The sequence below is a fragment of the Dendrobates tinctorius genome, unplaced genomic scaffold (genome assembly GCF_039654945.1).
Source record: "Dendrobates tinctorius isolate UK_male_01 unplaced genomic scaffold, ASM3965494v1 ptg000241l, whole genome shotgun sequence".
NCBI lineage: Eukaryota > Metazoa > Chordata > Amphibia > Anura > Dendrobatidae > Dendrobates > Dendrobates tinctorius.
Window position 1 is genome coordinate 16790906 of NW_027361908.1, and position 13411 is coordinate 16804316.

The 13411-nt window shown below is 42.0% G+C and overlaps 1 protein-coding gene across 7 annotated transcripts in view; it reads right to left on the reverse strand.

Moving 5' to 3' along the window:
- Positions 1-13411, reverse strand: part of PPFIA2 (PTPRF interacting protein alpha 2) — a 592307-nt gene that overhangs the window by 156096 nt on the left and 422800 nt on the right. For all 7 annotated transcript variants that reach the window (XM_073556977.1, XM_073556976.1, XM_073556979.1 and 4 more), the window contains one exon: positions 96-317. In XM_073556977.1, coding sequence (XP_073413078.1) covers positions 96-317 — 222 coding nt within the window. The remainder of the gene's footprint in view (positions 1-95; positions 318-13411) is intronic.

The window sequence follows — 13411 nt, forward strand, 5'->3', positions numbered from 1 at the left end:
ATTAATGCCCCGGTGTCATTCCATGTATAAGTAATGTACTCATGGGATCAACAGATACTCATGGGAACTGTATTGTATGATGTACGTAACCTTACCTCCCTAATGTCTCTCTGATATTTTGTATTCATTTCCTCTGTTTTTATAAGGTCTTTTCTTGCGGTTTCTGCTTCCTGTTCCACCTCTCCAACTCGAGCTGACAATGATGATAAACGTTCTTTCATCTGGGTCATTTCATAATTTTGCTTCTCCAGCAGCTCTTGAAGTTCCACCATCTGACTGGCTTCATCATTCGAATCAATAGAGCCATTTGATAACCTCTGTTGAGACAATGGAATAATACAAATAAACTTTTTAGATGAAATATGAAAAGCAGATGTCAAATGCAGTCATTGGGACCGTGTGACCTCAAAAAACATCATGGAGATATGTTTGATTTTGAACGGTGTCACAGATCATAATTAACAATTCAAGCTTATGAATCCATTAAAATCACAGACAGCACATGGACGTTGTTATTATGCCATCCGTGTTCTGCACGTGATTAACATTGCGATGTATAGAAAAATCTCTGTGATGTATATATTTCATGGTGGACTGTATCACTTTTTTATCATGTCATTATATATTGGAATCATTGGATAATGGAAAGCAAACTTTCTTGCTGCTAGTGAATGAAAACATTTTATATTTATACATTTATTGATCATTTATAGGTCATTATCTTTTGCAAAAGAAAGAAGTTAATAAGTGCATAGCTCATAAAAACAGCTGTAACATACTGTACTTTACTTTTCGCATTGGCCATGTTCCAGCGATGTTAGCGCTGGGTCTTTCATGACATTTTTATGCCATGTGAGCCCTGCAACCAATCAGTGGCCTCACTTCTTACATTTATACAAATGTAAAAAGTTCCAAAGGAACTAAGAACACAGCCGAATATCAGCCGCTGATTGGCTGCAGTGCTCACATAGCATAATAGCGTCAATCAAGCCCTGGGAGACGCAGCGCCAATGCAGGAGATGAGTACATTTATTTATTTATTTATTTTTTTAACACGGTTGACTACTACTACTACTACTTCACCAGGCGATGGAATACCCTTTAAAGGAAAGTGGTCATCAATATACAATCTATTGTTACATTTAGATTTTTGTGTTACATGTATTTTTTTTAAATGTTTGCAACATATTTTTTTCATAACACACTCTTTATTAAAAACAAAGTTAGCAATTTTTCACAGTGGCTACTGCGGACTTTTTTTAAACTCATACTTTCTGTCCTTTCAGGAGAAATTTTCTAAAAGACTCCTTATCAGCACAGTCAGGTTTACACTGAAAGGAAATGGCACAGCTAACCTTGCTCCCTTTTTCCCGAAATGGCCTTTGCACAGGCTCATTAGACAAAACAAAATATAGGGTATGACCATTAGGCTATGTACATGTGTTGTTTCCTGAAACAACTGGAAGTTAGAGCGTAAAAAGGTTCCAGTAACCTTTGCCACAACATATGGATGACCTGTCATTAGGATAAGTTATCAATATGACATCAGTGGAGTCCAATATCGGGCATCCCAACGATCAGCTGAAAACAGCTTGAGCAGCTGCAGTGACTGCTACCTACTGCAGAATAGCACCGACTCAAAAGACAAATTGAATGGAGCTGCGCTCTCCAGCACAGTTGTACGTGTTTAACTTCAGCTGCAACAGAAGCTGTTTTCAGCTGATCCGTGGGGGTGGCCAAGTGTCAGATCCCACTGATCTGTAATACTGATGACCTATCCTATGGCTAAGTCATCAATACAATATGAATGAACAACCACTTCAGTAGTGATTATCCTAAATTATAATGCTTTATAAGACGGTTTTGTATACAAAACAAGTACCATAATAATGTACCTGAGAGAAAGAATTAAAAAAAAAATCAAGATGTTTAGCGAGACCCTCTAAGTGACCATGGGAGGATTAGAAACAAACATAACAATATTGTCAGACAGGAGATACAAAAGTGAAACAGAATGCCAAAAAAAAGGACAGGAAACATATCCTAAGGAACTTGGCCGCACTCTGTAATACTGTAGCAGGGGGTAGAGTTAAAAATAATTTTCTGCCCTAGAATAATCTGGCAATAACATCTATACTAGCAGAAGACACAGCTGTTCCTCTGTTCAACATGTTACAGATCTACAGCTATATCAGAATGCTTTTTTTTTATTATTATTGTTGTTGCTTTAGAGTGAGGATTTGATATGAGTTCAATAAGTTCAATACTATAGCTGTGTAGATGTAGCAAACGTAATATGTAAGAAAATACGTTTTTTCTCTCAGTTTCATTGTAGGAAATTAAAAGTTGCTTGCTACCTTAGATTATTTTTGACAGTTAAAAAAGTTCTAATACAATTACTGTATATCACAAGTATGGGATCATTTTTTGATACTTAGGGCTCATTCAGACAACCATTTTTTTTTCTTCCATATGAAAAAGTAATCACGTTCCACTTGTATTTGGTCAATGTATATGTTTTAAAACATTTGCAAAGCTTTTCCTACTACCCAGTACAATATTAAAAAGGACAGGACACAGATTACTCGCAGGTGGTAATGTGTACTCGCAGACCCATAGACTACTTTGCGGAAATTTACATCAATAGATTTTTGGTCAGTGCCAAAATAGACAATACAAGCACAACACACAGACCAATGATAATCACACATACCAAAATCCATTCTTCGGATGAAGCCCACCTTTAGGCCAAGTCCAGACAAGGACATGTAAAATGGTTTTGAAAAATGAAAGATTTTTTGTCCATATTATGACATACAGTATAGTATGTCATGCGTTTGTCTGTTTTTATTTTTTACATCCATATGACATCTTTTTTTTCCATCAACAATTTCATATACAGGGTGATTAAAAAAATTGGAAAAATTATAGCCTTGGTGTTCTTAAACTGAAGAGAGTAAAAATGTATTAAAGCGCCACACTAACTTTTTTTTTGCATTTTAACGGTAATCTACATTCTGTGCCCCTAGTCACTCACAAGCAGCTGTCTTCATCTTCTATCCCTGCTGCTCCAGGTTGTCTTCTGCAGGTTGTGACCTGCTAGATCACATCAGAATTTGCTGGGTGAGCCAGAGGTCAGTATGCCAGTGCCAGTAATGTAACCGCTTGTGACGGGAAAGGCAGAATCCAATGGTCCTGTGGCTGTCCTTTTAAGTTTATGGATAATATGACCTCTATAGACCTTAACATTTATTTATTTGACACTACAAGACTTTTTGTAGTAATGATAATGCATATGCACCATACATTGTACACAGTGCAAACATAGCTGCTATGCTTTTAAATACTTTATCCCATTCAAAGTGTTAGATTTGGCGGTCATGGAGGCCAATGCAACATTGGTGAATCATTATTTCAAGCATGGCTGATCCAATGTTCCAGTATAACTTCATCTTGCTGATAGAGGAAGATTTGCCAAACACATTCTTTCTGTCACATAAGTGTCCCGACTCTGTTGTCGGTTTTCCAAGGACCAGGGGCTCCTTTCCTGTCCCTAATGCTAGGGGCGCCCAAGATCTCCCTGTTCCCTGGATTACTTCCGATTGTGAAGATGCTGCCTTCAGTCTGTACCCTTCCCTCACCCAGGAAAGAGGGGATTAGTAGTGTACCATAATACACCAACCAGACTAACAATTTATTACGAACAGAGATAAAGGAAAATACCAATCATACAAATATACACACATAAACAACAGAGAAAGGCAAAGGAGAATAAAGGATGGGGTTAACCCAAAGTAGAAGGAGGGGAATTATCACACATTCAAAACAGTCACAGATAAATCTACCAAACGCCTTTTCCAGTAACAAACAACAACAACAACCTCCAGCCATGCAGCATAAGCGGTCTCTGACAATGAGTGCTAGCCAGTGCCCAGTGCCCAACTAAGTCTTAATGTAGGAAAATTTCCAGGAGCTCTCAACTGAGCAGATTAACCCCTGCACTGCTAAAAGAAATTTATACTGTTTAATATGAAGGTGAAGTGCTTCTAATCAGTGCAGTCTTCTGGATCCGTTCTGTCGAGACAAACCAGTGACAATAAGTAATTCCTTTAACAAGTCCAGCCAGTAGTCGCCAGTGAAAGTATCCTTTGCAAAAGAGAAGGCACAGTAGACTTTGCATCAGCTCATTCCACAGAACACATTTATTTTGGGTAAGTCCCTTATGTGCTCAATAAGGACATATCTGAAGTATGGAAGCCGTGGACATCACCAAATGCTAAGTTTCCTCTTTTATTGTGAGGAAAGAGGGAGACACAAGCGCAATATAGGGTCTTATCCCACAAATAAAGTAAGCGGTTTGACAAAAAACTGCTCACCTGATAGTAGGTATTTAAAGCATGTATAGATAAGGGCTGCCACAGATCCACAAGTCGGTCACCGCCTATCTGAAACAGAACTCTGCAAAGGAATACGTGGATTTCGTCCACGCTGCCCAAATGATGAAATTCCAGAAGGTTAATAAAGTTTGACAGTGGTTTATTCTATGCGTTTCAAGGTTTTTTGCAACCTCTTCTTCAGGAAATACCACATGAAGCATACATAGATGGTGCATTAAGCACACACAGATTTAAAAAAAAATAAGCTTCAAACAGTCAGATGACACATGTCAAAGTTCATAGTTAGCAGACAGTATAAATATTCATAATAATAGTTAGAAGCTGTTCTTATATTGACATGTCTATTTTAATTTCACAGGTTGTTGAACAGCTGCAGAGTCCGTGCTGACAAGAACTCAGATGAGCGGAGAAGTGCAGCTCCGCCTCCACCCACCTTAGCCGCATGGTCTGCCTAAGGAACAATATGGAACTGTGAGTGTAATCTCTTTATTTTCTCCACTTTTATTTTATACCTGTACTGTACATATTTTATGTCTCAATTTTATAGCAACTTTTATCTGTAATCACTGTCCTCTTTCGGAAAATAAATGAAATAATTATTTAGATCTGTCTCTATGCTCTAAGACTCTAACTATACGCCTTTGATAGATAATCGCTACTAATTCAAGGGGTTTGCCACGGACCCTCTTAATTTAACACTGTGAATTAAGTAACCGTGACTGGTGGCAGCGCGTTGTGTACGGCTATTACGGCTTGCTGGCAGTCTAGAAGGGTCTTATATTGCTGAGTAAGGGGCTTCAGCCACAGCATTGATAATTCCCTTACTGCAGAAGCCTAATTGCCGGTTCACAACAGGCAGCCCGTCCGGCGACCAATTATCCTAGGTGCAGTTCCCTGACTGACCTGAGGGTAAGGGGGGGCGCCGGAGAGCTGCGAGTTCCCAGGTGGAACTGAGAAAGTGGGATATACATAAATCCCCGCAGTACTTGGAAGATTGATAGCAGTGGTGGGGCATCCAAATTAAACTCCCCCTGCGGCAAATTGTAGAGCGAGATTAGCTTGCTGGATATTTTTGTCACATGGTGCCGGTGGTGGGATAACTAAGATAAGCCCCAACGGTGCCTGTGATAGCCGTGTGCCGGCATTGTGTCACGTCCCTCCGTCCGCTGATACACCCGGGTCAGTGGTGGGATTGTGACATAGTGGTGACACAGGGTCCGCTGTCCGTCGCGTTTTGGTGGCAGCGGGACCCCCGTTAGTGTCGCCCGTAAGTAGACGAACGGCGGTGGGCTGTTCGTCACCCTGATCTCCTCACTAGCCAACAACCCCAAGAAACTTTTTGACACTTTTCACTCCCTCCTCAGGCCAAAAGCACAAGCCCCTATCACAGACATTTGTGCTGATGACCTGGCCTCCCACTTTACAGAAAAAATAGATAATATCCGTCAAGAAATCTGCTCCCAACCACCAAGTGCTGTGACTCCCATCCCTTCCTACATCTCCCCTGGCTCACTCTCCACATTTGATCCCATAACAGAAGAAGAAGTCTCCAGACTCCTCTCTTCTTCTCGTCCGACTACATGCACTACCGACCCCATTCCCTCACATCTCCTCCAGTCTCTCTCTCCAGTCGTCACAACCCACCTAACTACAATCTTTAATCTCTTCCTCTCCTCGGGCATTTTCCCATCCTCCTTCAAACACGCCATCGTTACTCCACTACTAAAGAAACCCACACTCGACCCATCCTGCACAAACAACTACAGACCAGTCTCCAATCTCCCCTTCATCTCTAAACTTTTGGAATGCCTAGTTTACTCCCGCCTTACCCGTTACCTCTCCATTCACTCCCTTCTAGACCCTTCACAGTCCGGCTTCCGCCCCCTACATTCGACTGAAACTGCACTCATCAAAGTGACCAATGACCTTCTGACAGCAAAACGTAACGGTGACCCCTCTCTGCTCATTCTTCTTGACCTATCTGCAGCTTTCGAAACTGTTGACCACCATCTCCTACTCTCTAGGCTCCAGTCACTAGGCATTAAGGACACTGCACTCTCCTGGTTCTCTTCCTATCTCTCTGACCGCTCCTTCAGTGTTTTGTTCTCTGGCTCCACGTCATCTCCTCTTCCTCTTGCTGTCGGGGTACCTCAGGGCTCAGTCCTTGGCCCCCTTCTTTTCTCTCTCTACACGGCCCCAATTGGACAGACCATCAGCAGATTTGGCTTTCAGTACCATCTTTATGCTGATGACACACAACTATACACGTCTTCCCCCGACCTTACCCCCGCTGTACTACAGAACGCCAGTGACTGTCTGTCCGCAGTCTCCAATATCATGTCCGCTCTCTATCTGAAACTCAACCTCTCCAAAACTGAACTTCTTCTGCTCCCGCCGTCTACTAACCTCCCTAAATCTGACATTTCGTTCTCCGTGGGTGGTACCATAATAACACCCCGGCAGCAGGTGCGCTGTCTGGGTGTTATGTTTGACACCAATCTCTCCTTTACATCCCATATACAATCCCTTGCCCGCTCTTGCCGCTTACACCTAAAGAACATCTCTAGAATCCGCCCTTTTCTCACTATGGAAACAACAAAAACCCTCACTGTTGCATTGATCCACTCTCGCCTGGATTACTGCAACGCTCTATTAATTGGCCTCCCCGTCACTCGACTATCCCCTCTCCAGTCCATACTCAATGCAACAGCCAGGATCGTCCATCTGGGTAATCGGTACTCGGACACGTCCGCTCTTCGCCAGTCCTTACATTGGCTGCCCATTCATTATAGGATCCAATTCAAAGTACTTGTTCTCACCCACAAAGCTCTCCACAGTGCGGCACCCCCTTACATCTCTTCTCTCATTTCTGTCTATCGGCCTAGCCGATCGCTGCGCTCTGCAAACGACTTTCGACTAACCTCTGCACTAATCCGTACCTCCCACTCCCGACTCCAAGACTTCTCCCGTGCTGCTCCTATCCTCTGGAATGCTCTACCCCAAGAAATCAGGACTATCCACAATTTGTATAGTTTTAGGCGCTCCCTCAAAACACACCTGTTCAGAGCGGCCTATCACATTCACTAATCAAAGTCATTCTATGTGTAAGTGTGCGTGCGTAGCCCATTCACTATCTCCATCCATCCCTCACTCCCGCAAGATGGCTGGACCTTCATTGTAAATACACCATTGTATATACACCCCTGTACTCTGTATCTCCCTCACCTCATTGTAGATTGTAAGCTCTCACGAGCAGGGTCGTCTTATTTTGCTTTAATTATTGTATTGTTAGCGTTGTTACTTATGACTTGTGTTTTGAAACTGTTAAACTGTAAAGCGCTGCGGAATATGTTGGCGCTATATAAATAAAGATTATTATTATTATTATTATTGTTGAACAAAAGGAAAAAAAAATATATGGAAAATTAAAAAACACATATATACTGAGCAAGAAAAGCAAACCTCGGACACGAACTCCTAAAGATATGCCTCAGCTTCCTCCAGATCTGCTGCCTGACAATTAGACCACTCGGCTATAGTAACAAGTTCCTGCAAGTGTATCCAATGTGGAAAAGACATATGTTGAAATAAACCATTAGTAAAAAATTAAATTTTAAGGATCTAAATTTTAATCAATTAAAAATAAATGTTTTATTAATAAAAAAATATAGAATATATATCTTTTTAAAAACTTAGGTTCCGCTTATTATTCCTATTTAATGATTAATTAGAATAAAGGGAAAAAATAAAAAGGGAATCACTCATCTGCCAAAGCTCAGTGGCAGAGTGGGAAGGACAATGTGCGCCACACCTGCAATATTGCATACACCTTCAGGATTGTACGATCGTACGATTTAATTTTTAACTAATTGTTTATTTCAAAATATGTCTCTTCCACATTGGATACACTTGCAGGAACTTGTTAGTATAGCCAAGTGGTCCAATTGTCAGGCAGCAGATCTGGAGGAAGCTGAGGCATATCTTTAGGAGTTCGTGTCCGAGATTTGCTTTTCTTGCTCAGTATATACCGTATATATTCGAGTATAAGTCGAGTTTTTCAGCCCCCTTTTGGGGCTGAAAAAGACCCCCCTCGACTTATATTCGGGTCACGGTGCCAACTTACCTGGTCCCCGTCATCTCCGAGGTCCCAGTCGTCTCCGCGGTCCCCGGTGTTTGTCTGCGGTCCCCTGCAGCGTCCTGGCGGCGGGTGATGATAGGGCCGCGGCGGCGTTCAAAATCTCTGCGCGCCGCTCTCTCCCGTCCTCCGGCAGTGACGTGCAGGGGGCGCGATGACGTGGAAAGCACGCGCCCTCTGCCTGAGTCACTGAAGAGCCGGCGACGCTCAGGAGCAGCTGTCATCAATGTAGGTGAGTATATAGTGTGTTTTGTTTTGTTTTTTTAAATTCCAGCAGCGGCAGCAACATGATAGGATTACCAGTAATCCTATCACTTTGGGGGCAGCATTACGGTATTTGGGCCACCATTCACTGTGCAGCATTTATGGGGGCATATGTTGTGCAGCGTTATTTGGGCCACCATTCACTGTGCAGCATTTTGGGGGCATACTGTATGTTGTGCAGCATTATTTGGGCCAGCATTCACTGTGCGGCATTTTGGGGGCATACTGTATGTTGTACAGCATTAAATTTACCAGTATCTTCGGCAATTCCCACCCTAGACTTATACTCGAGTCAATAAGTTTTCTCAGGTTTTTGAGGCAAATTTAGGGGGGTCGAATTATACTCGGATCGACTTATACTCGAGTATATACGGTATGTGTTTTTTAATTTTCCATATATTTTTTTTTCCTTTTGATCAACAACCTGTGAAATTAAAATAGACATGTCAATATAAGAACAGCTTCTAACTATTACTATGAATTTTTATACTGTCTGCTAACTATGAACTTTGACATGTGTCATCTGACTGTTTGGAGCTCATTTTTTTTAAAATCTGTGTGTACTTAACCCCTTCGCACCCAAGCCTGTTTTTGCCTTCGTGACCGGGCCAATTTTTTCAATTCTGACCAGTGTCAATTTATGAGGTCATAACTCTAGAATGCTTCAACGAATCCTACTGATTCTGACATTGTTTTCTCATGACATATTGTACTTCATGATGGTGGTAAAATTTTTTAGATATGATCTGCGCTTATTTGTTAAAAAAATCAAAATTTGGCGAAAATTTAGAAAATTTTGCAATTTTCAAACTTTTAATTTTTATGCCCTTAAATCAGAGAGTGATATCGCACAAAATAGTTAATAAATAACATTTCCCACATGTCTAGTTTACATCTGCACAATTTTGGAAGCATAATTTTTTTTTTTAGGAAGTTATAAGGGTTAAAAGTTGACCAGCGATTTCTCATTTTTTCAACAACATTTGCAACACCATTTTTTTAGGGACCACCTCACATTTGAAGTGAGTTTGGGGGGTCAATATGACAGAAAATACCCAAAAGTGACACCATTCTAAAAACTGCAACTCTCAATGTACTCAAAACCACATTCAAGAAGTTTATTAACCCTTCAGGTGCTTCACATGAATGAATGGAATATGGAAGGAAAAAATAAACATTTAACTTTTTTCACAAACATTTTACTTCAAAACCATTTTTTTTTTTTCACAAGTGTAAAAAGAGAAAATGAACCACAAAATTTTTTGTGCAATTTCTCCCGAATACACCAATACCCCGTATGTGGGGCTAAACCACTGTTTGAGCACACGGCAGAGCTCAGAACGGAAGGAGTGCCGTTTGACTTTTTCAATGCAGAATTGGCTGGAATTGAGATCGGATGCCATGTCGCATTTGGAGAGCCCCTGATGTACCTAAACAGTGGAAACCCCCCACAAGTGACCCCATTTTGGAAACCAGACCCCTTAAAGAAGTTATCTAGATGTGTCGTGAACACTTTGAACCCCCAAGTGCTTCACAGAAGTTTATAACGTAGAGCCATGAAAATAAAAAATCATTTTTTTTCCATAAAATGATCTTTTAGCCCCCAATTTCTTATTTTCACAAGGGTAACAGGAGAAATTGGACCCCAAAAGTTGTTGTCCAATTTGTTCTGAGTACACTGGTACCCCATATGTGGAAGAAAACTACTGTTTGGGCACACGGTGGGGCTCGGAAGGGAAGTAGTGATGTTCTGGAATGCAGACTTTGATGGAATGGTCTGCAGGTGTCATGTCGCGTTTGCAGAGCCCCTGATGTACCTAAACAGTGGAAACCCCCCACATGTGACCTCATTTTGGAAACTAGACCCCCCCAAGGAACTTATCTAGATGTGTGGTGAGCACTTTGAACTACCCAAGTGTTTCAGTAAAGTTTATAATGTAGAGGCGTGAAAATAAAAAATCATTTTTTTTCCATAAAATGATCTTTTAGCCCCCAATTTCTTATTTTCACAAGGGTAACAGGAGAAATTGGACCCTAAGAGTTGTTGTCCAATTTGTCCTGAGTACGCTGGTACCCCATATGTGGGAGAAAACTACTGTTTGGGCACACGGTGGGGCTCGGAAGGGAAGTAGTGACGTTCTGAAATGCAGACTTTGATGGAATGGTCTGTGGGCGTCATATTGCATTTACAGAGCCCCCTGATGTACCTAAACAGTGGAAACCCCCAATTCTAATTCCAACCCTAACCCCAACACACCCCTAACCCTAATCTCAGCCCTAATCATAACCCTAACCACAAACCTAACACCAACACACCCATAACCTTAATCCCAGCCCTAACCCTAGCCCTAACCCTAACTCTAGCCCTAGCCCTAACCTGTGTACCTGCTTTTTTTTTCTTTACTTTTTTTCTTTTTGTGACAAGATCGCTGCCCTGCGATCTGACTCATAGTAATGCGACTTCTCCTCTGATCTCACACTGACAGATGATCAGAGGTGAAGCAGCGTTACTATGTGACAAGATCGCTGCCTGGCACATAATAACGCGACTTCTCCTCTGATCTCACAATGACAGATGATCAGAGGTGAAGCATTGTTACTGTGTGACAAGATCGCTGCCTGGCACAGCTGTGCCAGGCAGCGATCAGCTGTGCCAGGCAGCAATCTAGTCACACAGTAACGCTGCTTCACCTCTGATCATCCTGTCAGTGTTAGATCAGAGGAGAAGTCGCGTTACAATGAGTGAGATCACCGGGAAACAAGCAGCTTTCCCAGCGAGTGCTCTCATTGGCTGCTGTGACGCTGACATCATCAGGACCTGAACCAATCAGGTCTCGATGACGTCGGGGGTCCCAGCATGCATTGTGCACCGGGATCCCCGCGTTATAAGGTATGTGGGGGTGCCGGGGGGCACATAACCGCTGACAGTAGATAAACGTCGGCGCTGCACAAAGCCCAGCAAGCGCCAACGTTTATCTACAGTGGGCGGTCGGGAAGCGGTTAATGCACCACCTATGTATGCTTCATGTGGTATTTCCTGAAGAAGAGGTTGCAAAAAACCTTGAAACGCGTAGAATAAACCACTGTCAAACTTTATTAACCATCTGGAATTTCATCATTTGGGCAGCGCGGACAAAATCCATGTAATCCTTTGCAGAGCTAAGTTTCCTCTTTTGTGATACTTTGACAGGCCTTTACTGCAGCTGACTTCAGTTATTGCTTGTTTGTGGGTCTTTGTGCCTTAAGTTTTGTGTTCTGCACGAGAAATGCATTGTCGATGGGGTTGAGATCTGGTAATTGAGTCAGTCATTGCACAATATTCCACTTCTTTGCTTTAAAAAAAATCCTGGGTTGCTTTCATAGTATGTTTTGGGTCATTGTCCATTTATAATGTGAAGCACAGTCAAATCAACCTTACTGCATTTGGTTGAATCTGAGCAGGAAAGTATAGCCCTGTACATTTCAAAAATCATCCAGCTGCTTCTGTCTTCAGTCACATCATCAATAAACAAAAGTGATCTAGTGCCATTGGAAACCATGCATGCCCATGCCATCACACTGCCTCCACTATGTTTTACACAGGATGTGGTGTGCTTTGGATAATGAGACGTTTCAAGCTTTCTCCACACTTTCTTCTTCCCATCATTCTGGTACAAGTTGATCTTAGTTTCAGCTGTCCAAAGAATGCTATTTCAGAACTGGACTTGTTTATTACATGTTTGTTGGCAAAGTGTAATCTGTTTTTTCTATTTTTAAGGTGGATTAATGGTAAACACCTTGCAGTGAACCGTTTGTATTTGCTCTCATGAAGTCTACTCTTGATGGTAGACTTAGATGCTGAAATACCTACTTCCTGGAGAGTGTTCTTCACTGGGGTTGATGTTGTAAAGATATTTTTTCCTCACCATGGAAAGGATTCTATGATAATCCACCTCTGTTGTCTTCTATGGATTTCCAGACCTTTTAGGATATGTTCCCACGGTCAGTAACTGGCAGTGCTTTGGATGCAACACATGTCCGCTCTGTCCACAGTACTGCTGGCTTTTGAACGCAGGTGATTCCGCATGTGTTCATTGAACCATGCGGAATCACCGCATTCTATACATTGCACTGGTGATATTTATCTTGCGGAGACGTGCTGCAGACTGGAAAGACACACTGCATGTGCGTCTCCGCAGGTAAGCCGCAGGTGCCTGTGCACGCATAGAGGGCATGGGATTTCTTGAAATCCCATCCACTATGCTGTAACATCTGGCCGCTGCGGGTTGGATGCTGCGGATGTATGCAACGTCCAACCCGCAGCGTCAACTGACCATGGGAACATAACTTAGGAGTTCACAAGCTCAACAGTGTGCTCTTTTTATTTGCAGAATATACAAAATTTGGCCATTCCTAACATTTCTGCTATCTGTTTGATGGATTTCTTCTTTCTTTTCAGCTTAATGATGGTTTGTTTCTCTTCCATTGAGAGCTACTTTAACCACATGTTGTGGATTCACAGCCACAGCTTCCAAATGCAAATGTCACACCTATAATAGGCTCCAGACCTTTTATCTGTTTATTTGATGATGGAATAACTCATGCAGCCGAATAAAGGGCTTTTGTTTCCTTTAAA